Here is a 22,759-nt window from a genome sequence, read left to right on the forward strand (position 1 = left end):
GAAATTTCTCGTTGATTTGCTCGTCTCTGGTTGTCTCCAAAGCTGGGTCTTCTAAGCGCGAGAGATGATCTGCAGCAGTGTTTTCTGCTCCTCTTTTGTCTTTGATTTCGATGTCGAATTCTTGGAGGAGTAGAATCCATCTGATCAAACGGGGTTTTGCATCTTGCTTCTTGAAGAGGTACCTGATGGCTGCATGGTCTGTATAGACTACTGTTTTAGAAAGAACAAGATAAGAACGAAATTTATCAAAAGCAAATACCACTGCTAGTAATTCTTTTTCTGTAGTTGTATAATTTTCTTGTGCATCATTAAGAGTTTTACTAGCATAAAAAATTGGGTGGAAATGCTTTTCTTTTCTTTGTCCCAAGACTGCTCCAACAGCAAAGTCACTTGCATCACACATGATTTCGAAAGGAAATTTCCAATCTGGCGCTATCATGATAGGTGCATTGACTAGCATTTCCTTGAGGGTTAGAAATGCTTGATTGCATTCCTTGTCAAAGATGAAGGGTACATCTTTTTCAAGTAATTTTGTTAGAGGCCTTGAAATTTTTGAAAAGTCTTTGATAAATCTTCTATAAAATCCGGCATGTCCTAGGAAACTTCTGATTGCTCGTACGGAGGATGGAGGAGGTAATCGAGAAATAGTTTCTATCTTTGCTCGATCAACTTCCATTCCTTCGCTTGAGATTTTATGACCGAGTACTATTCCCTCTGTCACCATGAAATGGCATTTTTCCCAGTTAAGGGCGAGGTTAGTTTCCTCACATCGGGATAGCATTCGTTCAAGGTTATCGAGGCATTGGTCATATGAGTCTCCAAAGATGGAAAAGTCATCCATGAAGACTTCCATTGTCTTTTCGATCATATCATGGAAAATGGCGACCATACAACGTTGGAATGTTGCAGGCGCATTACATAGACCGAATGGCATGCGTCGATATGCAAAAGTTCCGTAGGGACATGTGAAAGTTGTTTTTTCTTGGTCTTCTGGTGCTATCGGTATTTGAAAGTAACCTGAAAAACCATCTAAGAAACAATAAAATTTATGACCGGATAATCTTTCTAACATTTGATCAATGAAGGGCAAAGGGAAGTGGTCTTTCCTTGTCGCTTCATTTAATCGCCTATAATCTATACAAACTCTCCATCCTGTGACGGTTCTTGTTGGTATTAATTCATTTTTCTCGTTAGTTATTACCGTCATACCTCCTTTCTTTGGGACTACTTGAACGGGACTTACCCACGGACTATCGGAGATAGGATAGATTAGTCCGGCGTCGAGTAGTTTGATGACTTCATTCTTAACCACTTCTTGAACATTGGGGTTCACTCTTCGTTGTGGTTGGATTACCGTTTTGTAGTCATCATTCATTAAAATTTTGTGCGTGCACATGGAAGGGCTTATTCCTTTAATATCTACAAGCTTCCAAGCGATCGCGTTTTTGTGTTTTTTAAGTAGGTTAACTAATTTTTCTTTTTCTATGTTACTTAATTTAGATGAAATAATTACAGGTAAACCACCATCTTTGCCTAGAAAAGCATATTCCAAACCTTTAGGAAGTTCTTTGAGCTCAACGGGTGGGTCTTTAGAAGACACCTTATTTTGTGGCTCATCTAGATCAAGAATCTTAAAGGTCTGTTCTATGGCTATTTCTTCTTCGACAAAGTGGTCTTCTTCGTTGGTTGTATCGGGTGGTTCAGCTTCATCTTCAATTAGGGGGTCATTGTTGCCAAAAGGATATTTCATTGAACGCTCAAGATCTATGCTCCTTTTGAATGCCCCTAATTGAAGAGGTAGATTGTTGAATTTCCGGTTTTTCAAAGCTTTATGAGTTTGTACAAAAGGTTTTCCCAAGACTAAGGGGGCGTCATCAAGGATGACGAAGTCGGTTGGGATTACCAATTGATTTGTTTGAACCAAAACATCTTCAACTACACCGATTGATTTCATTACTTTTTGATCGGATAGAAAAATGGGAATTTGAAGTGGAGTAAAATCACTAACACTTAATTTTTCAAAAATGTAGTTAGGCATTATGTTAACACAAAGATCTTTATCAATGGTGATATTACTAATAAATGAATTTTGAAAGAAACATGGAACCGGTGTAATGTTAATTTCAAAAGGATCTTCTTTTATTAGCGAGGTTTGATCATTAGTTAACTTAACACTTACTAAGTTTTTGATTTTAGCACTAGTGTTTAACTCTTTTAAAAACTTGGCATGAGGGGTTACTGAACAATGATTTTCGAAAGTAGGTGACAAGAGAATAATTCCCTCAAAATTAGACTCTTCTTGAATTTTAGCATTATCGGACTCACCTTTTTCGTTGTTTAACTCATGTGTCGGTTTTTCACTTTCTTGTTCTTCCATTTTTACATTTTCAACTACCTCTACGTTATTATTATTTTTTAATTCTTCTCTTGCGCGGGATTCCTCTTCCCTTGCGCGAGATTCTTTTATATAACGTTCGATAGTTTTAAGTTGCTCCAATATCTTATTAGTTACTTTGGTGAGAGAAAAAGAATTTGGATCCTCAAAGCTTGAATCCGGTTGTTCGATCCTTGGTTCCTCATAATACTCATATGAAGTAGATGGTTCACACCATTGTTCTTCATTGTAAGTATATGATGGATAAGGGTCGAAACTTTGTTCTTCATAGTACTCATATGAGGTGGGTTGTTCACGCCATGGTTCCTCATAATAAGAGTATGAAGGTGGTGGCTCATATCTTGAGTCTTCAAAGTATGAGTATGTAGGCTCATACCTTGGTTCATCAAAGTATGAGTATGAGGGAGGAGGTTCATACCTTTGGTCTTCATAGGATGTGTATGAAGTTGATGGCTCGTACCTGGGCTCCTCATAGTAGTTGTATGAATTGGATGGTTGATAAGAAGTATTATATTGAACCGAGCGTGCGTTACGACAATTAGTGCAATAATTACCCCTATAATCATCCTCATCATAGGTGTAGTTGTAACCTCTTGAGTATTGATCCATAAGAATCACTCAACAGATCACAACTGAGTCTCGGGACCAGAAAACAAAAATAAAGACGGAAACAGAAGCTGGACACGGCCCCGTGTTGGGCGAACACGGCCCCGTGTTCAGGGTCTGTATCTGGGCGTTTTAATTAAAGTTACTGGTCACGTTGAGCACGGGGGCGTGTTCGGTGAGCACGGCCCCGTGTTCAGACTCTGTATCTGGGTATCTACTCTAAAAATATGCAGCACGGGGGCGTGTTCAGCGAGTACGGCCCCGTGTTCAGGCTACTGTAAATGCAAACTAAACTAAAATGCAGAAAAATGTGCGCGCGTTTTGAAAAGGTTTTGAAAAACTGATTAGGCCGTTGATTTTAAGCTTTCTTAAAATCCTTGTGTCCCCGGCAGCGGCGCCAAAAACTTGATGTGCGTTAGGTGTAATATATTTTTGATGAGTATTTAAGCCCCTTTTTTTACACTTTTAGCCAAGTTTTAAATTTATAAAACACGATATTCACTAACACTAAACACACATATGGGCAAGTGCACCCATCGTGGACGTAGTATAGTGTTGGTAAGATACCGAGGTCGTCCAAGGACACAAGAGCTTTTAGTACCGGTTTATCCTCAACGTCTAATCAAATCAAAAAGTGAGAAAAATGTTTTAAACTAAGAAAAATAAAAACTAACTAAATGCTGAAAAATAAAAATAAAATAAAAACAGATAGACAAGATGAATCACTTGGATCCGACATGTGTATTAGTATAACCTTTGATTATTTTCGCACTTTTGCACTTGTTTAAGAGATAATCTTAGTTATTGTAGTAGGCCCCTCTTTTGAAGGCGACGTTACCCTCAACCCAGTAGTTTGAGTCAGCAAGGATACAATCCTAAAGGGTCGGATTATTGAAAGATAATGAATTAAGTTATTAATGCAAATTGTGGTAGGCCCCGCTTTTGGCGGTGACGTTACCCTCGGCTAAGTAGTCTGAGTCAGCAGGGATACAGTCCTAAATAGCCGGGTTATAGTATTAATAGTAGTTAACTTATGAGGGGGTCAAAGAGTTTGGATCCCCGCCATCCAATACCTATGGGCATTGAAGGAGATCCTACTAAAACTGACCCAGGTCCCAAGCAGGACCTCTAAACGCTGAACAAGGGCAAGACCCTTACCAAACCGTTCCCTTAAGCCCCGACCAGGTAGCCAACATACCTCCATATAGACCGTGGAGATATGAATGGTGAAAATCTTTTATTTTATATAGACAGTAAAATAATGCCAAGACACCACGGACAAACGATAAGGAAAGATCACCTTCAACATAAGTAACTAGTTATTAAAGTCATTAATACAAAACCAAATAAAAAGTGCAAAAGATTAAAAATAAAAAGTATTATACTAAACACTTGTCTTCACCAAGTGATGTAAGAGACTTAGGCAAACATGGCCTTGATTGTCAAGAACTCTTACTATCAATTGTCACACCCCCAAAATCCACGTGCGGAGTATCACCGCTTGGAGGCGTGACATGACCAGGATCTTAACCACCAATCATATTGAACATGTAATATAGTTAAGTATAGCGGAAGCATTTAAGTAAACCCAAACATAAGTATTAATGTGTGAAACATCATAAGTGTTCAAATAGCATTCACGATCCTTTGCCCACAACGACCTGCTCCTCCCTGTGCAAGCTCCATAATGTACCTAAGGTCCTGCAAGGCATGCAGCAGAGAGTCAACAACTAGTTAAGCGAGTTCACAGAAAGTAAGTTCAGTAATAGTAATTGTATAGTAAGCATTGCGTTCGTTCATGTACTCATATATTGTATAGTTCGTTCGTTGTTCATGTATAGTATTGGTCTCCATCGCGGGCCCTCTAGGCATGTATACGAAGATTAAGGAAGTTCTCAAGTATACTAGACTATGTATATTTGTATCGCTGGCCACCCTGGCATGTGTGCGAAGTTCTAATATGTATAGTTCGCAGCCTTCCCGAGGCATGTGTGCGAAGATCAGTCATAATTATCGCAGCCAACCCTTGGCGTGTGTGCGAAGATCTGTTCAAGTAGGTATACTAGTCTAGCCGTATCTTATCATTCACCATCCTCACCCTGAGGACTCGTATCATTAAGTTCCATTAACTAAGTATGTACGTATAATTCATTCAATCCCATTCCCACCCTGGGAACCCCATGCCTTGGCTGTGTGAACTCACCTTGGGTTGCTCGGCAGATACACAAAGAAGAGGGTTCTTGAACTAACAGTGGTCAACCACGTCCTAACAGGGTTACCACACAAGTCAGGTTTGGTTCAAGTAATGCACGTAGGAATCACAGCAAACACGTAGCACGTAAACAGTCAAGAATACAATGCAATCATACTTGTGCGTCTAAACTATTAGCCCAAAGTAAACGGCCCAAAACATTTAAACACATAACAGTCTTGTGCGATCCGGTGAATACCCAGCCCAATATATCATTCGGCCCAAAACAGAAACATAAGTGACCCAATAACAAACTGTCCAAATAGTGTATAAGTGACTTGTGCGATCAGGAAATACACACGGCCCAACTTGCATCCGATCGGGTTGTGCGAGCAGGTTAGGGCTTGTGCGACTGGACACTTGGGCTGTCCGGCCAATCATAACACTTGTGCGGTCCGATATACATACGGCCCAATATAGAAACCAGTCAACAGTCTTGTGCGACTGAGGGCTGCTTGTGCGTTCGGGTTCCCTTGTGCGACTAAGAGACCATGTGTAATTGATTTAGTCAATCCGAAAATCATGCATATTAGTTACAACTTTCAATAGTTTCCTTATTTCTGTGTAAATCAATTAACAGTTTCCAATTATTCTTGTAACATCCAAATCGATCAAACTAAGCATTCTCTAAGCAATTCATATGAACCCTAATATGAATAACAAGAACATCACACACAATCCTTAACATACATCTTATCGCAGCCGATCACTAGGTGTTCGGTTCCATCTCTAGGTCATGCAATCCAAATCATAAACATCAACCAACTCTTCATGTAAATCAAACGAACCAACTAACCCTTTAATCTAGTAACCCGTGAACCCTTTTCATAGACACTTCATTCTATCATTTACCAACATAATCAATCTCATGAATCCATATTATCAACGATTTCAATAACAAGACCTTAGACTATCACGCAAAGTTATAGCATCACAACATCAATCATACAATCAATAACATACAAACAATATACACTAACCGATATCAAGAAGGGTGAACAGGAATTGATCCAACTTGTGATCTTGGTGCCGTCGGCTTCTAAGCAAAACGAGAGAGAGAGAAAGTCGTCTAGGGTTTGTGTGTGTGTTGTGAGAATTGTAACAATGAGAGAATGACCTCCTAAGGTGTGTGTATGTTGTACGCATAAGATAAGTGGGCCGACTCCACCTTGGGCCGCCTTATAAGTCCAATTATAAGTGTACAAGTGGTGTAGCCCGAATGGCTTGTGTGATCGGGTGAAGTGTTGTGCGATCAGATCAAGTTGTGCGTTTAATACAAACATGCAATACATACACACATAACATTCAATAAACCAACGTTCATATAGTCATAACACGTTCACATACGTTACACAAAGTAGGTCTAAAGTTCGAGTTGTCTCATCAATCTTGGATCCCGAGACGACTCACACACTCTACGATGGACAATGGATGATGGTGGTGGATGATGGTGTTATGGTGGTGGTGGGTGGTGGATAAAGTGTGAGAGAGGTGGTGTGCCAAGGGATGAGAGAGAATGGAACCAAGCTCCTCTATTTATAGGCTGAACAGAAGGCTGGACACGGCCCCGTGTCCGCTGGACACGGCCCCGTGCCCGTCTGACATTCTCTCTCTTCATTAATTGTAATTCGCAATTACAATTAATGCGCCTGCTGTACTTTCACCACGCCCCCGTGCCCGCTGGACACGGCCCCGTGGTGGGCAATGGAAGCTTCTACTGGTTTGTCTTTTCTGCTGCTTCCTGGGCACGCCCCCGTGTTCGCTGGACACGGGGCGTGTTCAGACTCTGTTTTCTCTACTTTGCCTTGGGAGGTGCCGTTGAGGGTCCGGGCAGTCTACTTTTGTTCCTTTTCTTGTATTTATGGTAGAATTAGTTGTCTTTTTGCTTCTTTTGTGATTTTGAGCTCATTTCATCCTGAAAATACAAAAGGAAGACAAAAACACTCTTTTTCCAACATTAGTACTTAAAAAGGGTTAGTTTTATGCCTTAATTGATGTGATTTATATGTTGCATTTTACACACATCAGCTATTCTATCGTCAATCTGAAAATCGGCTATTCCATCTTCATTCTTTAGGTATCATATGAAAATGAAACCATCAGCTATGATTTTCTCATATGCAAATTGCAATCTACTATCACTATGATTTTCTATTTTGCATTTAAGCGGACTTTTGGCGACGCCAAACATAATCTGACCACAGATCGAGCACGATTCCGATTTAAGATAAAAGGTGAATTGACGAGGTGCGGGGGATTTGGTCAATTGTATATCGGAAAGAATCTCAATTTTAGATAGCTTCTTGCTCTTAAACATGTTAGATTTTAATTAGGTTTATTGGTTTTTTCATGTTTTAAGTTTAATCAGTGGTTTGAGCTTGATTATTTGTGTTTTGAAAAGAATCTCAATTTTAGAGAGCTTCTTGCTGTTAAACAGGTTGGATTTTAATTCGGTTTATTGGTTTTTTCATGTTTTGAGTTTGATCATGGTTTGAGCTTGATTACTTGTGTTTTGAGATCTCGGTTGCTACAAACAGTGCTTCGAAAGAGAAGACTCAAGTCTGATTTCTATGCTTGTTTAGATTCAGTAGTTCTGTGCATTAGATGTACTAATGTATATTTATTTTATATTATGAATTATAAATGCCGCTTAAGTCTATTTGTTGATTTTGGGCGAGCTTTTAATCAAATTATCTCAACTCTCAAATTGATGTAATAAAAAGCAATTATATCAATGAAGCATTTACATATATTATTACTTGAAGAGTTGCATTTCCCTAAATAAATGGTATTTAGTTTTCTATAGGGTTGTATATGAATTGTTATATTAAAACATCTATATATGATGTAACAACTTAAAATATTATTTGGAATTACATCTGTAATGCAGATTAAATCTCATGACTACATAAAAAACTTTTGCGACATAATTTAATAACATCTCACTTGATTTTGATAAACATCTATATTAGTCATGACAAACTTTTGCGGCATAATTTAATAACATCTCACTTGATTTTGATAAACATCTATATTTGACTTATATTGTTGTTAAATAAAGTTGATCCAAGTAATTGTGGCTTCAGATCCATAGCATAGATTTTTGGAGTACTGGAGCACAAAATCCAAGCTGTATAATAGAACAGGAAGATGTCTTTTGACTTTTTTTTGTCTTATTACCTCTTTTACTTTCTTATTACAGATTTGAGTAGTGGATGGTAGAAAATGAAGTCTTAGGACATCAAATACGGGCTGCTCAGAGTTCTTCATCATTAAGTGTAAAAGGTAATACACGGTTTATTTTGTTAACGTGTATGTAATACGGGCCGCTCAGAGTTCTTCATCATTAAGCTTCAGGTAATTCATGATTTCCGTTCATCTTGCTAATTGTTTTTCAATATTTATTTTTTTCTTACCAAAACTTACCTTTAATTAAAAATTTTTGATCAATCAGATTTCAGGTTTAACAACTTATTATATTGCTTAAGATTTTATCGTTTACTTCTTGTAACTATGGTCAGCAGATCGGGCAGATTATGCAACGGGTCTAAACAATTTAGGGTCAATATGGGTCATTTGTTTTTGCAGTCATACAATGCATCGACATATTTGGTTCTTGGGCGCGAATATTAGCAGAGGCTGAAAAAAATACAAAGAAGAAGAAAAGTAAGAGAAAACATGTTAAACCGACAATGGAGAAGATGAAAAACCAAGTATGAAAAAGAAAGAAAGATAAAAAAGAAGAAAATAGAAGACTAAGAAATAATGTATGGTTGAAAATTTGAAATTGAAGGATTTGAAATTTTTGAGTATGTTAAAGAGAATAGACTTGATCTTATTGGAGTTTGTTTTTAGATCATACTAAAAAAAATAATTACTAACAAAGTCCATTATAAAAAAACTTGTATATTTTACATCGTTAAGGTTATTTTATTTAGAAAACATACCTTTTGATTAATATCCTATGTATTTTTATGTTTATTTTATTAATATGTAATTTATTTGCATTAAATTTGAACAAATATAAAGTATTTTCATTTGTTAAACCGCGTGTACACGCGGGTTCTAACCTAGTTATATATACTAAATAATAAAAAAATTATATCTTTAAAAACACTGTGTATTACACGGGTAAAATAAATATAATTTTGTAACATTGTATACCGCAAGTGGGGCGAATATATACTAAATAATAAAAAAATTATATTTTTAAAAACACCATGTATTACACGGGTTAAATAAATGTAATTTTGTATAGTAAATAATATGCTATTGGATTCGTTTAAAAAATCATAAATTTGGTTCGGTTTAATTCGAATCAAATCACAAACTTGGTTAAGTTTAATTCGAATCGATTAGAACCCCAATTTGAAAAATCAAAAACAGAATTATATTATTAGTTTCTCTTCCTAATTAGTATTTTTTTTAAAGCTTGATCTAATGTCTAATAAGTTATTTTTTATATTTTGTTTGTACTTTAAATTTTTTATATGAGCGTATTATTTTTTTTTAAGTTTAAGATTATTGCTTTGTGTTATTATTTAAAAAATATCTTAATTTATAACTTAAATTTGAAGACAATATATTATTAGAAAAAATAGAATAATTCTATCCGACATTCATAGTAAGATAAGATTTAATATTAATTGATTATTTATTATTTAATTAATTGATATAAGATAAATATGAAAAGACAGTAAATTACAAATGTAGACGCCTTCAATGAATGACACGTGTCACTTATTGGTTTCTTTTATTATAGTAGATAGATTTGGTTATTTTTTTTATCATTAATATATTTATAATAATAACTTTTGGGTAAATACTTATTTAATATATTAAATAATCTTATATAAGTTGTAGGTTTGCTGATTTGCTGAGACTCGCAGTTTAGTCAAGCTCGATATATGAAGTTTGAGTTGAAGGTCGTTTGTTAAGTGAGCTCTAATATACGCTTAGACTCTAGCTTGTTCAAGCTTGATGTGATTCGAGTTGTTAGCGTGTTGATTTCAGATAGCTCACAAGTGGTCAGACACATTTACACACGATATATAGAATGCTTGAAGCCAATTATCTTATTTAAAAAAGTAGGTGACACAATTGATAGGGACGGGCCATGCTTGTTTTGTTGTAGACCAAAGCTCGTATATGCTTCTGAGTCATTTGTTAAACATATTGGTGACATACACGGGACAGACATGGACCAATGCGATTGTAGTTGCTTTATATCATTAAACGACGTAGTTGAAAAATATTTGTTTCAAATTATACACTGCAATAAAATAGGAAGTGGAAGAAGATAATATAAATAAAGTCTTGGAATCATTTAATGAGGATAAATGGTCCAATGATGTAGGGCATCACGATCATCACCTTGGTTACAACTCACATGGTGGTAGTTCACAATTTGTGTCAATTAGCTCGTCACAAGTCGTGTCAATTAACTCGTTAAACTCAACCAAACTTATAACAATGATGATAAGAAATATCAGCTATTTGTTTTCGATTTTTCGGGTTAAGAAATAATTGTTCAGCCCATGACATTATAGCCTAGTGACATCTTTGGGGTGAGAGTGTTCGATTCCCATAAAGGGCGATTTGCCAAGATTTATTGGGTTTTCTTCTGAATTGGTGTATAGGCAGTATTTTGCCTAGTGGAGATGGATATGATCGGGTGGTTCCTCTGGTGACACGATGATACTCCAATGGTCCGTTGGTGATCCAAATTTGTCTTAAAAAAAAGAAGAAATAATTGTTCATGTTGATTATTTCAGTGTGATGTTATTCCAAAATTGAGTTAAACCGTCAATTCCAAACTTTTAAAGTCGTTGATTGTTTGAATTCACCATGGTAATTGAATCCAATATTTTTTGTTTGGTCTTTCTTTTAAAAACCTTGCGATGATACGTTATCATAAAGTGTAAACAAAACAGTACACAAAATCAAATGACTTGTTGAAGTTCATGTCATTGTTTTTTACAATCATTTTACACCTACCCTCAACATATTAAATCACCTTAATAAGGGTGAATAGAGTGGACAGTAAACACCAGCGGTAAAGGTGTTCACCGAGCGGTAACACCGCCGCTATTGGTGTTTACCGCTCGGGGTGGTTGTGTGATCGGTGAACCTTTACCGACGAGGGAAGATGAAGGCTTGGTGATGATTGGATAGTTTCATTTATTATGTTTTTTTTTTAAATAACTAGAGAGAAAGCCCGTGCGATACACGGCATGCATAATAGCTATTGTTTGTTCGTGGTAAGACGTCTGACACGGCCGGTGCATAACATGTAAGACAATACGCCTACAAAGGGGCGTGCTTAAACTTTATTAAACCATGGACCATAAGTTGTTTCCTTGGCAAAACTTGCCGGCCAAAAAGAAGTGAAAAAAGATGTCTTCCAAGAAATTATTTGCAATTCTGATTTACTAATTCTCGGTATTCGGTAGCTATTTTTCTTTTTACTGAACCCGGCGGCCCGCCTTTTCCTTTTTTTTCTTTTCCTTCTCTGTTTTAGCAATTCTCAGCTACAGGTATACATGGTCTCACATTATGAAATGCACTCTTTAGTTCAATGACAATATTAATATGAACATGTGACATATATGTTCAACACAAAGACTCATATGTGCTGTTAGCAGCGTCGGCTCCAGGGTAGTGTGAGCCGGACGATTAGCCAAGCCCGGTAATTTTCGAGGCAAATATTTTTCTCTATATATTTAAATTTATTTTTTATAAAATAGGTATGGATCTTAATCATCGTAAATATATTGGGCCCAAAACCTTTTATATGAAAACTGGTTACTATTTCAAGTTAAATGTATACATTCCTTTATGCTATTGAACTTGTTGTTTTGAATCATGTTAAAAGTATGTCAACGGCATGTAACCCCACTTGCCAAATATCATGCTAAACATGTCAATGTTGTGCAACTTTTCCTTTATGTCGTATATTACATGTTTAGCTAAATATGATAGTGTACCCGATGTTAACACGACCCATTTTAGCAAACAAAACATATCGCCTGCTCTACCCTCACTAAATAAAAATGCCAAGTATTGCATTTATGATTTAATGGCCACATTGCACCCATATTACAAACCCTGTGGTATTGTTATTGTTATGATCAACTTACCAAAACGACATAAATTTATAAACAGAATACATTTTTTTAGGAACTTTTACTTTGTTGTTTTACCTATGTTAAATGAATCACATCATTAATTATTTTAAAACACGTAGCATACTGATGATATGAACCGGTAACATCTAACTGTAATAACTGTGTCGTGTCTATAATCTGCTTTAAGTTGGTCTTAAAAAATTAACATGTATAATTTAGAATATTCTTTTCACACTCATTTATTAACATTACTAATTATTATTCTATTTGTATATTATTATTATTACTATTAATTACTATTATTAATAATAATAACAATCATTAGCGTCTTTAATCAAAAAGGCGCAACCCTGCCACCCCCTAGCCGCCTACCTACTCGTGTTCGTAGCTCGATTGGAGGTATTAACACTATTATTATTACAAAATATAAATATATTATTATTATTTATTTATTTATTTATTAATATTATTACTATTACTATTACCGTTTTAGCATTTTCTTTTAACTAAATATTACTCTATAGTTATATGTTACATTAAAATTTTTGTCTCATGTGCATAACACTAATAAGAAAACCTGGATTCTGATGATCATAACTATGATTATCATGACTCTTTTTTGTTGTAAATATCAATGTCGGTAACATAATTATCAAAGATTTATATTTATTTCGATGTAGATTGCATTTAATATACGCCCTAATAATATTTTAATGACAAATACCAGGTGGGGTATAGGAAACATACCAACGAAGTACTTGTTTTCGGTTGGTTGGAGATCCTCAAACGCCGTAAGCAGGAAAGGGTAGCGTTCAAAACGACCGCCGTCATCATCAACCGCTTCACAGTTGTCGAACCATGCAACCCAATCACAAAGGGGCTGTCTTTAAGAACCCGATACTGATTTGTAGGTTGCACGGCGAAACCGTTGACCAAATATACACCGCCCTCTTTGAGTTTGTCAAAGAAATAGTGGGCAATGTTATTCCTTGCGGTGCAATGCATCACACCTCCCTGCGCAAATAAAGGCGTAGATTTTTGTTTCAGAATCAAAAGTAGAAAAACGTAAGAATGTGGGATAGCTGAGGGTAAAAAACTACCTTTATGTCAGTGACAATATAGTCGGTGCTCATGTACCTGCCGTTAACACTTGTCACGTCCCATTTTCTACAAACCATTATCATGATAGGTCTGGTGCTCCCTTCACGGAGTTCACTAAGGAACATATGACTGCTTGTACCACCGTCGGACGTTTGCAAACTAAGGGGGCTGGCCATGGTAATAGAGGAGGAAAGGAAACTATGAACCTACAAACATAACAAAGACGGCAATCTTATAGCATAACCAAAGACCGTTCAACTGTATACAAATTAATCATATCCTAATGAATGATATTAAATGACAGGGATATTCAAAGAGGCACAATAAAACAATGCAATTTAATTAATTTTAAAGCGACATTTGGTATCCTAGCTTGTAGTTAGAGTTTCTTGAATTGGTTTTTATATAATGTTAGACTTTATAAAAGAGAACAATTTATTAAGAAATACCTACCACTTGTACACTATTAATTATCAATGTGATGGTTCATTTATATGGCTTTGGACACCACATGATTTATAAAAAGTTTAATTCTTTTAATTTGATTTAAATACATATTTTAGAGTTGTGTGGCTAACCTAAATATAGTATCATTAATGAACCTTAAAAAACCATTACCTATTTTTCCTTGTAACTAACAATTTAAAAAAGAACAAATTAATCAAATTTGCATGTGATATTGTGATTGAAATTTTCTTTTTAATTAAGAAGAGTTCTCAGATTAAGCTATGATCGAAGCAACAAATATATCCGCAAAAATTAAATTAAGGTTAAAAAAGGTAATGTGTTTGAAAAGGGTAAAACCGTCATAAACTAAAAGTTCATTTAAAAAGGGTATATATGATATTTTAAGTTTATACTGGGTATATATCACATTCACATCATAAAATTAAAAATTCATCAAAATTTTAGAAAAATGAGGAAAAAGAATAAATACCGAGATAGTCCTTAAGCTCAAAGTAACCAATATCCAATAAAGGAAACAGACGCATTGCCCCTGAAATAAAAAAATAATAATCAAGTTAAAGTGTAATAAACATAAATAAAATCAACACATCCTAAAAAAATATAAGACCACCAAGATGTTTAATTGTAAGCATTTAACATACCGAACGATATGATGGGAACAAAATCAGAGTACCAACAACTCCAAATGAAGTAATGGTCGTAAAATTGCGGAAAAATTTCTTATTTTTCACTTGAAACCTGTTGAAATAATATAAATGTAATTATAAAACACTAAAAAATATTAAGGCAATTACAACTTGAAAGACACAAATGTATTTAAGAGGCTCATAATGAAGGTTGTAAAAAAGTTGATATAACTAAATTTTTAAGTATATATAGATATAATTTGTTATAATTATAATATTAGTTTTATTAATTTAAAGAAAGAATGTATTTAAGAGACTCATGTATTTAAGAGTCTCATTAATGAAGGTTGTAAAATAGTTCATATAACTAAATTTTTAATTATATATAGATATTGTACCTAATCCAAGATAGGTAAATCACCGTCATCGTTTTTGAGCAATAGGTAAATAAAATAGGTAAGATGACGTGGCACTGTGTTGATTGACTGATTTGAAAGTTTACCTATTCCAAATGTCTAACCACTTCCTTCATCCTAAGACCGTGGGGTATGGTGGGTTGGGGGCATGGTGCGACACGTGGACTATGGGATACCCAAGACCAAAAGCCAATTTCAAATCGGTATGGTGGGGCGTGAGTTGGGTGGTGTGGAAAAAAGCCAATTTCAAAGGCTAGTGCTCTTGGCCAATGAGGTTCCGCCATGTCATGTGGTAGCCCCGCCCCAGGCCCGGCCTTAAACTCCCGCCCAAGCCCAAGGGGCCACGCCCAAACCCAAGTCCACCCGAGGTGGTGACTTGGGCGTTTCTTTCCAACCCACGCCCCAACCCCGCCCCATACCCCATAATATAATAGACGAATGTAAACCAACCAAACACATTAGTGTTTTATGATGAAAGCTCTAAAGTGTGTCTCCATCTCTTGTAAGATATCCAAACACATTAGTGTGTCTCCACTGTATGCCGCCACACACCCGCCAAAGACTACCCATTTCATCCCCGAAACAACGTCTAAATCACCCGTTGTTGATGTCCCATCTGACAATCCACACTGTCACGTATCCGTCAATAAACCATTGTAAATCTGCAATTCAGAAACCCGACTTTATTTCAACCTTCTTCGAAAATAGGAAAAAATACAGTTTTCGTCCTTTATGTTTGTATCGGATTGCAATGCATGACCTTTAACTTCAATAATTACAGTCACAGTCCTTTATTTGTAAAACTCATTACACCATAGGTCCTTTAACACTAACCAGGTTAATTTTTAACATTAAGTGAAGTCATATGCATCACATGTGAGGGCAAAACAGTCATTTACTACATTAAACAAAAAGAATTTCAAAATTAAAAAACTTATTTAAAAATCTATAAAACCTCACTCATCTCTTTCTCATCTGACTCTCTCCCTTGTACTTTCTCTCTCTCCCTTTCTACATCCTAACCACCATCATCATCATCAGGCCACCACTGCCTAACACCACCGCCCACCCAACACCATCGACCACCAACACCATACCATCACCATTGATCTCCATGGTCCCTCCACCATTAGAATCCAACCCCTCACGTTTTTCGATGGTTGCAAAACTCAGATCCAATGAAAGATCGAAGAGGGAACATTCTTGTGGTGGTAAACAACGAAACAGATCTGGATTGTAACCCTCGTTTTATTTAACCCACCCCAAAAAATCACAAAAAAAAAAAAAACGATTCCGACCACCACCACCGTGACTGTGGTAGATCTACCCATCTCGGATCTGTCAGGTAACAACCATAGTCGAGTGATATTCATACTCAGATCTGACGAATCGAGATAAAAATGAAATCCTGATGCCACAAGATTAAAACTTTGGGGTAAACTTCCATACACCAACAGATTAAACGGTCATACGGTGGTAGAAGCGGTGGTGGGTTTGAGGTTGTGGTGGTGATCGTGTTGTGGCTGTGATTGGAAAGAGAGTTAGAGCAATAGAGAGAGAAGCAAGGCTCGCACATGGTATTCATTTTAGGATTTAGATAGTATTATAAAGATAAGTTATACGATTATAAGTCAATTGATGAGCATTTATAAAATATACTTTAGGAATTGTTTTGAGTCCGTTGCACAATTTGCAATTGAAGCAAATATAGTAAATTAAAGAATATTATTTTTTTCTCGAACAAGATCATGTAAATATGTTGGATGAAAAAGCAAAATAGTTGTTAATATATAATTGTCTGGTCTGTTATGCGGTTTGTCCCTGGTGTTAATAGCGTGGTGTTGGTTGTTGAAGGTTGGAGGTGGTGGTGATGGTGGGTGGGTGGGATAAAGAAAGAGGGGTGGGGTTTATAAGGGAGATGAAACAAGAAGGTTAAATGACATTTTTGCCCTCACATGGGGTGCACATGACCTCACTTAATGTTAAAAAATAACCTGGTTAGTGTTAAAGGACCTAAGCTGTAATGAGTTTTACAAATAAAGGACTGTGACTGTAATTATTGAAGTTAAAGGTCATGCATTGCAATCCGATACAAACATAAAGGACGAAAACTGTAATTTTTCCTCAAAAATACTTTTTTTATTTTTTCCATGCGTATGTCTACATGGCCATCTTAGAAGCCAAATCACCAACTTTTTAACATCAAATTATCCCCTTATAATTTGAACTTTATACGACTGAATAAGTAACATACATATTGATTGGTTCCATCCAGAGCCGTCCTCGAGAACTTTAAAAAAATTTTAGGCCTCGGGCGATAAAAAAAAATGGGGCCCGAAATTATGGTTAAAGGGAAAATAAATTAAAAAAATAAAACCTTTGTGGTGGAGGCAAGACTTGAACTTGAGTCTTCTACATATCTTGGGATGATTTTTTCCACTCCACCACCAACACTTCTTAGAATAATAAATGAATGCATATACTAAATATATAATTTAATATATATATAGAACCTTATAAAACCTTTCGGGCCCTTTAAAAATTTGGGCCTCGAGCGACGGCACGGTTTCGCCGGCCCAAAAACCGGCCCTGGTTCCATCTAATGGCGGATGTAGGAACCCAACGGTTTGGAAAAAGGAAAATTGGTATTTAATAAACCAACCTTTAACCAGTTGGTAAATAATAATCCAACCTACAGAATTGGTATATAATAATCCTACCTATCAACATGTTGGTACTCAATGAACTTCTGTTAATTTTTTTTAACTGAAGTTAGTTTTTAAGTTTTATTTATTACACAAACAGTCCCTGTAGTTATAAGTTACTAGTTTTAAGTTTTATTTATTACACAAACAGTCCCTGTAGTTATAAAAAAATCATAAAAATCCTAAAAAATCATAAAAATTCTAAAAAAATCTTAAAAAATAAAAAAAATCAAGTCCCTATAGTTATAAAAAAATCATAAAAATCCTAAAAATTCTAAAAAATCTTAAAAAATTAAAAAAAATCAGAAAAATCTTACGGAAATTTTACGAAAACGGGCAGAGTTTCCTCTGTTTTTTGACAACCCCGACAACACAAGTTGTCGATATAATATTCAAAACGCAACAATCAATGAAGCATTGAATATCTATACGATTTATACAAAACTAAAATGAAACTTAAACAAACAAACCCAAATCAGATTCTTTTTTGAAATAAACTGAAGTTTTAAACGAATAATGTTCCAACTCTTACCGGAACCGAGACGACTACGTGACCAAACTGACCCGACTAGGACCTTGATTCGAACCAAGCCTGACTAGACCCGAAACCATGTAAACCCAAATCAAATTTGTAACAAACCGGACCTGAATCGAAGCTAACCAGAGAGAGAGACGATAGGTGTGGGTGGGTGTTTAGCGGAGGAACAATCGAGAGGATATAACTCTAACTGACCCGACTAGGACCTGGATTCGAACCAAGCCTGCTGCCGCCGCCATACGCTGGAGCTTATCGGAAAGGAGGGGGTAGAGATGAAGGGGAGTGGGTGTTGTTTCGTCGGAGATGGTGGCCGACACCACCGTAACGGCGCCGACACCACTAATTCGCCGGTCGCCGGCCATGGAGAGGAAGGAGGGTGCAGGAGTTTGAAGTGTGTGTGGTGATCTGTGGTTTGAGTCTTGAAGATAAAGCTCAGATTAAAGGTTTTGAGGAGATTAGTTTTTTTTTTTTTTTTTTTTTTTTTGATTTTGGTTTAGGAGGGAAACATAGAGAAGTAGTGGAAACGGCTGATTCTAAAAGGGGGATTAGGGTTCATAAGTCTTTTAGAATTTTTATGATTTTTTTTTATTTTTTAGAATTTTTATGATTTTTTAGATTTTTTTTTATTTTTTAGAGTTTTATGATTTTTTTAGAATTTTTTTGATTTTTTATAATTTTTTTTATTTTTTATAATTTTTTTGTTTTTTTTATAATTTTTTTGATTTTTAAGATTTTTTTGTTGTTTTTAGAATTTTTATGATTTTTTAGGATTTTTATGATTTTTTTATGGCAAATTTGATTTAAATAATCCCAACTCACTGTTATTGGCCAATAATAATCCCAACTCATTTAATCACCAATAATAATCCGAACTATTCACTTTTGTTTGTAAAATACTCCCAGTTAAAAAAACACTAACTAGGTTAAAAATTGCTGATGTGGCTTGCCACGTCACTTGCCACATCAGCTGCCACGTCATCAAAATATGCCACGTGGCAAGCCACATCAGCAATTTTTTAACCTAGTTAGTGTTTTTTTAACTGGGAGTATTTTACAAACAAAAGTGAATAGTTCGGATTATTATTGGTGATTAAATGAGTTGGGATTATTATTGGCCAATAACAGTGAGTTGAGATTATTTAAATCCAATTTGTTTTTTTTTATAACTACAGGGACTGTTAGTGTAATAAATAAAACTTAAAACTAGTAACTTATAACTACAGGGACTGTTTGTGTAATAAATAAAACTTAAAAACTAACTTCAGTTAAAAAAAAATTAATAGAAGTTCATTGAGTAACAACATGTTGATAGGTAGGATTATTATATACCAATTCTGTAGGTTGGATTATTATTTACCAACTGGTTAAAGGTTGGTTTATTAAATACCAATTTTTCTTGGAAAAAAATGGAAAAAACTAATAGAAAACTTGAATGATTTCGAAAAAAACAGGTGAGAATATACCAAAAGGAACCTCATGAAAAAAAATTCTGGATCTGCCACTATTTCCATCTCCATTGAATCTGTAAAGAAACTCTTAATCCTCACCGGCTCTTGTTTGATTCCACCCGATCTAACCCTCCTTTTCTCCTTCCTTTTCTCCGTATTCAACGATCTCGCCGCTTTACTGTTGTTGACCCCGCAAGGGGCTGCTCTCCCTTCTTGAAAATGACTCGTAAAACCGCCAATTCTGAGTGAACAAAGTCCGTATTGGTATCGGTATTTCCCGAACCGATACCGATGTTCTTTTTATTTGTTTTCGATCGACGTGAAACACGTGTGTATATCCTTTAAGACATCTCATGACTTTGTTTAGCGAGTGTTGCAACCATAACAAAGGGAACCGATATCTATTGAATTCCCGCCGCATAGCGGGGGAATCCCACTAGTTATGTATAAAATAATAATTACAATAAAATTAAATTAATTAATAAATAATAAATGAGCCGAGCTTGAAAAACTATCTACAAGCTTTAGCTTTCACAAGTTAAACGAGCTCAATCAGTCAAGCCTAGTCGAGCTCGGGCTCGGCTCATGTACACCCCTAGTTTCGAGTCCTGTTTTAGGCTAGTTTTTATTAGTTTTTCATGTTGCTGGCTTTAATATTAATATATTATTCCTATTATCAGCAATATTATTACTATTATCTTTTTTATTTTCTTGGAGACGGATGATGACCAAAAAAGAAAAAAAAAAAAAAACCCTACTGCATAATACACAGTAACCTCTTTTGTCTAACTAAACATAATACTACTGTTGTAATAAACCATATTTTTGTTCGTAACATGCATGTTTCGTGCTTTTATCGCGTAGGATGAAATTGATGGTGCAAATGAAAGTGTAAACTCTTATTATAGTTTACTCTATATTTTTACTAGGTTATAACCCCGTGTATTACACGGGTTGAGAAAATAAAATATCAAATAGTTAATAACGAAGATTTAACAATTATAAAACGATATTTTAAGACACTTTTCTGATATCCGAACAAAATTTTGTTTTATGTATGATCAGTGGCGGGCCCAGGATTTTTTTCTAATGGGGTCCAGGTTTTTCGATACTTGGATTTTTTACACCCAAACGATAGAATTTTCGGGTCGGTCGTCGTTTGGGTCGGGTCGGGGTGATTTATTGAGCTTGGAACCTTTAAAAAAAGATAAATAAATAACAAAACAACACATGTCTAAGCACAAAGGCATAAATTGAGTAAATTTTCATTCATTTTAACATTTTAAAAGTGTATTTTAACAAAAAATCGGCTGGTATTAGACTTGAACCCATGACCTTTTTGTTAGCAAACAAGGGATTAACCACCACAACAGCTTTGCTTTTGATTCTATGGGGTCCAACTAAATATTTTTATGGGGTCCTTACAAAAATTAATATACCGAATCTACTAATTTTTTAAAAAAGATTGGGGTCCGTGGACCCCGACCCAATCAATGTGGGTCCGCCCCTGTGTATGATCAAAACTTGTGATGTTTGTCAAGTTTATAAATATAAAAACATTTGAACCATCGATTAGAAGACAAACTGTATCATCGTCTTTCTCACGACGTGAACTCAAGTTTTATTTAAATAACAATGGTCTTAATTTATTAGTTCTAAAAATATTATTGAAATGTTTAGATTAGGCATATAGCAATTAGCCAATTAAATAAACCTATAGCTACAAAATAATATTTAAATTAATTAGATAAGTATAAATTATCGGTAATTATTAAGTTATATAACTGTAAAATTTAAACATATAGACTTGAGTTGCATCTTAAAAAGATGGTTGTTTTTGGATAAATTTATTAGTATGATAAATGTAGTTATTATTCTTCTTATATTTTAAATATATTAAATAAATAAATTATTTGTTAAGCAAGAAAATTGTTCCCTCCCCCCTCGTTATGAAAATGCTCGATATTTGTTTCCATTATTAAGATACAATTTCTAATCTAGTAATTAATATAAAGAAGAAAATCGTTCCCTCCATCCTCCCATCCTCGTTATGAAAATGCTCGATATTTGTTTTAATTATTAAGATATAATTTCTAACCTAGTAATTAATATAAATAAATAATAAGATAATTTATGGAACTTTATCCGTAATTTCTTAACATCTGGGCCTCCAACATCTTTTTTTCTAACCCTTTTAACCCCTAACACTAATTATCCATTAAATGTTAGGGGATAAAAGGGTTAGAAAAAAAACGTTAGGGACCAAAAAGATTAGAAAAAAAAAGACGTTGGGGGCTTAGATGTAAAAAATTCTTTTTGGACTAAAAGAGTAATCCATTAAATGTTAGGGGCTAAAAGGGTTAGAAAAAAGACGTTAGGTACCAAAAAGATTAGAAAAAAAAGACGTTGCGGGCTCAGATGTTAAAAATTCTTTTTGGCTAAAAGAGTAAAAGTGCAATAACCACAGGGGCCAAAATCGTAATTTACTCTATTAGTTAAATAAATAATATTATAAGTGAGAAAGAGATTAAATTAAATAATAATTATCCATAAAAAATTAAACTAAATAATATTTAGTAGAAGAATTATCTATAATTAATTAGAAAAGATTAAACTAAAATAATACTTATCTATAAAACATGGCCTAATATAAATGAGAAGGAGATTAAATTAAATAATAATTATCCATAAAAAATTAAACTAAATAATATTTAGTAGAAGAATTATCTATAATTAATTAGAAAAGATTAAACTAAAATAATACTTATCTATAAAACATGGCCTAATATAATGACAAGTGTCCCAAAATGGTTTCTTTTATTATATAGTATAGATATAGATTTAAAAGTTATTCTGAAACGAGGTTTTTTTATATAAATAAATAAACAAATGATATTAATTATCTCATTATTTTCCCAGATGCACTCCGGTTTTTTTGTCGTGACCGAAGCAGAACAATTTTGAAAGTTGGTCATACATAACTCATAATTTAGAAACTCATCATTATAAAATACTTGTCAACCACATCTTGGAATCCCGTGAAGACATATCTATATTATACTTAAAGGTGTTATAATA

The 22,759-nt window shown here is 34.8% G+C and overlaps 1 protein-coding gene across 1 annotated transcript; it reads right to left on the reverse strand.

Moving 5' to 3' along the window:
* Positions 1-13,078: 13,078 nt before the first annotated feature.
* On the reverse strand, positions 13,079-16,106 carry LOC110892969. Its single transcript, XM_022140098.1, has 5 exons — positions 16,006-16,106; positions 14,590-14,686; positions 14,418-14,477; positions 13,480-13,686; positions 13,079-13,393 (listed from the first exon to the last, which is right to left on the reverse strand). Exons 1-5 carry the CDS (start codon positions 16,104-16,106, stop codon positions 13,079-13,081), a joined length of 780 nt encoding a protein of 259 aa, XP_021995790.1.
* Positions 16,107-22,759: the final 6,653 nt, after the last annotated feature.

This window comes from Helianthus annuus, chromosome 12, assembly GCF_002127325.2.
Source record: "Helianthus annuus cultivar XRQ/B chromosome 12, HanXRQr2.0-SUNRISE, whole genome shotgun sequence".
Lineage (NCBI taxonomy): Eukaryota > Viridiplantae > Streptophyta > Magnoliopsida > Asterales > Asteraceae > Helianthus > Helianthus annuus.

Coding starts and splice junctions, on each gene's coding strand:
- LOC110892969 (XM_022140098.1), bottom strand. CDS start 16,106: ATGGAGATCAATGGTGATGGTATGGTGTTGGTGGTCGATGGTGTTGGG. Junction 14,687..16,005: donor ATGATGATGGTGGTTAGGAT/GTAGAAAGGGAG, acceptor TTATTTCAACAG/GTTTCAAGTGAAAAATAAGA. Junction 14,478..14,589: donor TGTTCCCATCATATCGTTCG/GTATGTTAAATG, acceptor TTTTTATTTCAG/GGGCAATGCGTCTGTTTCCT.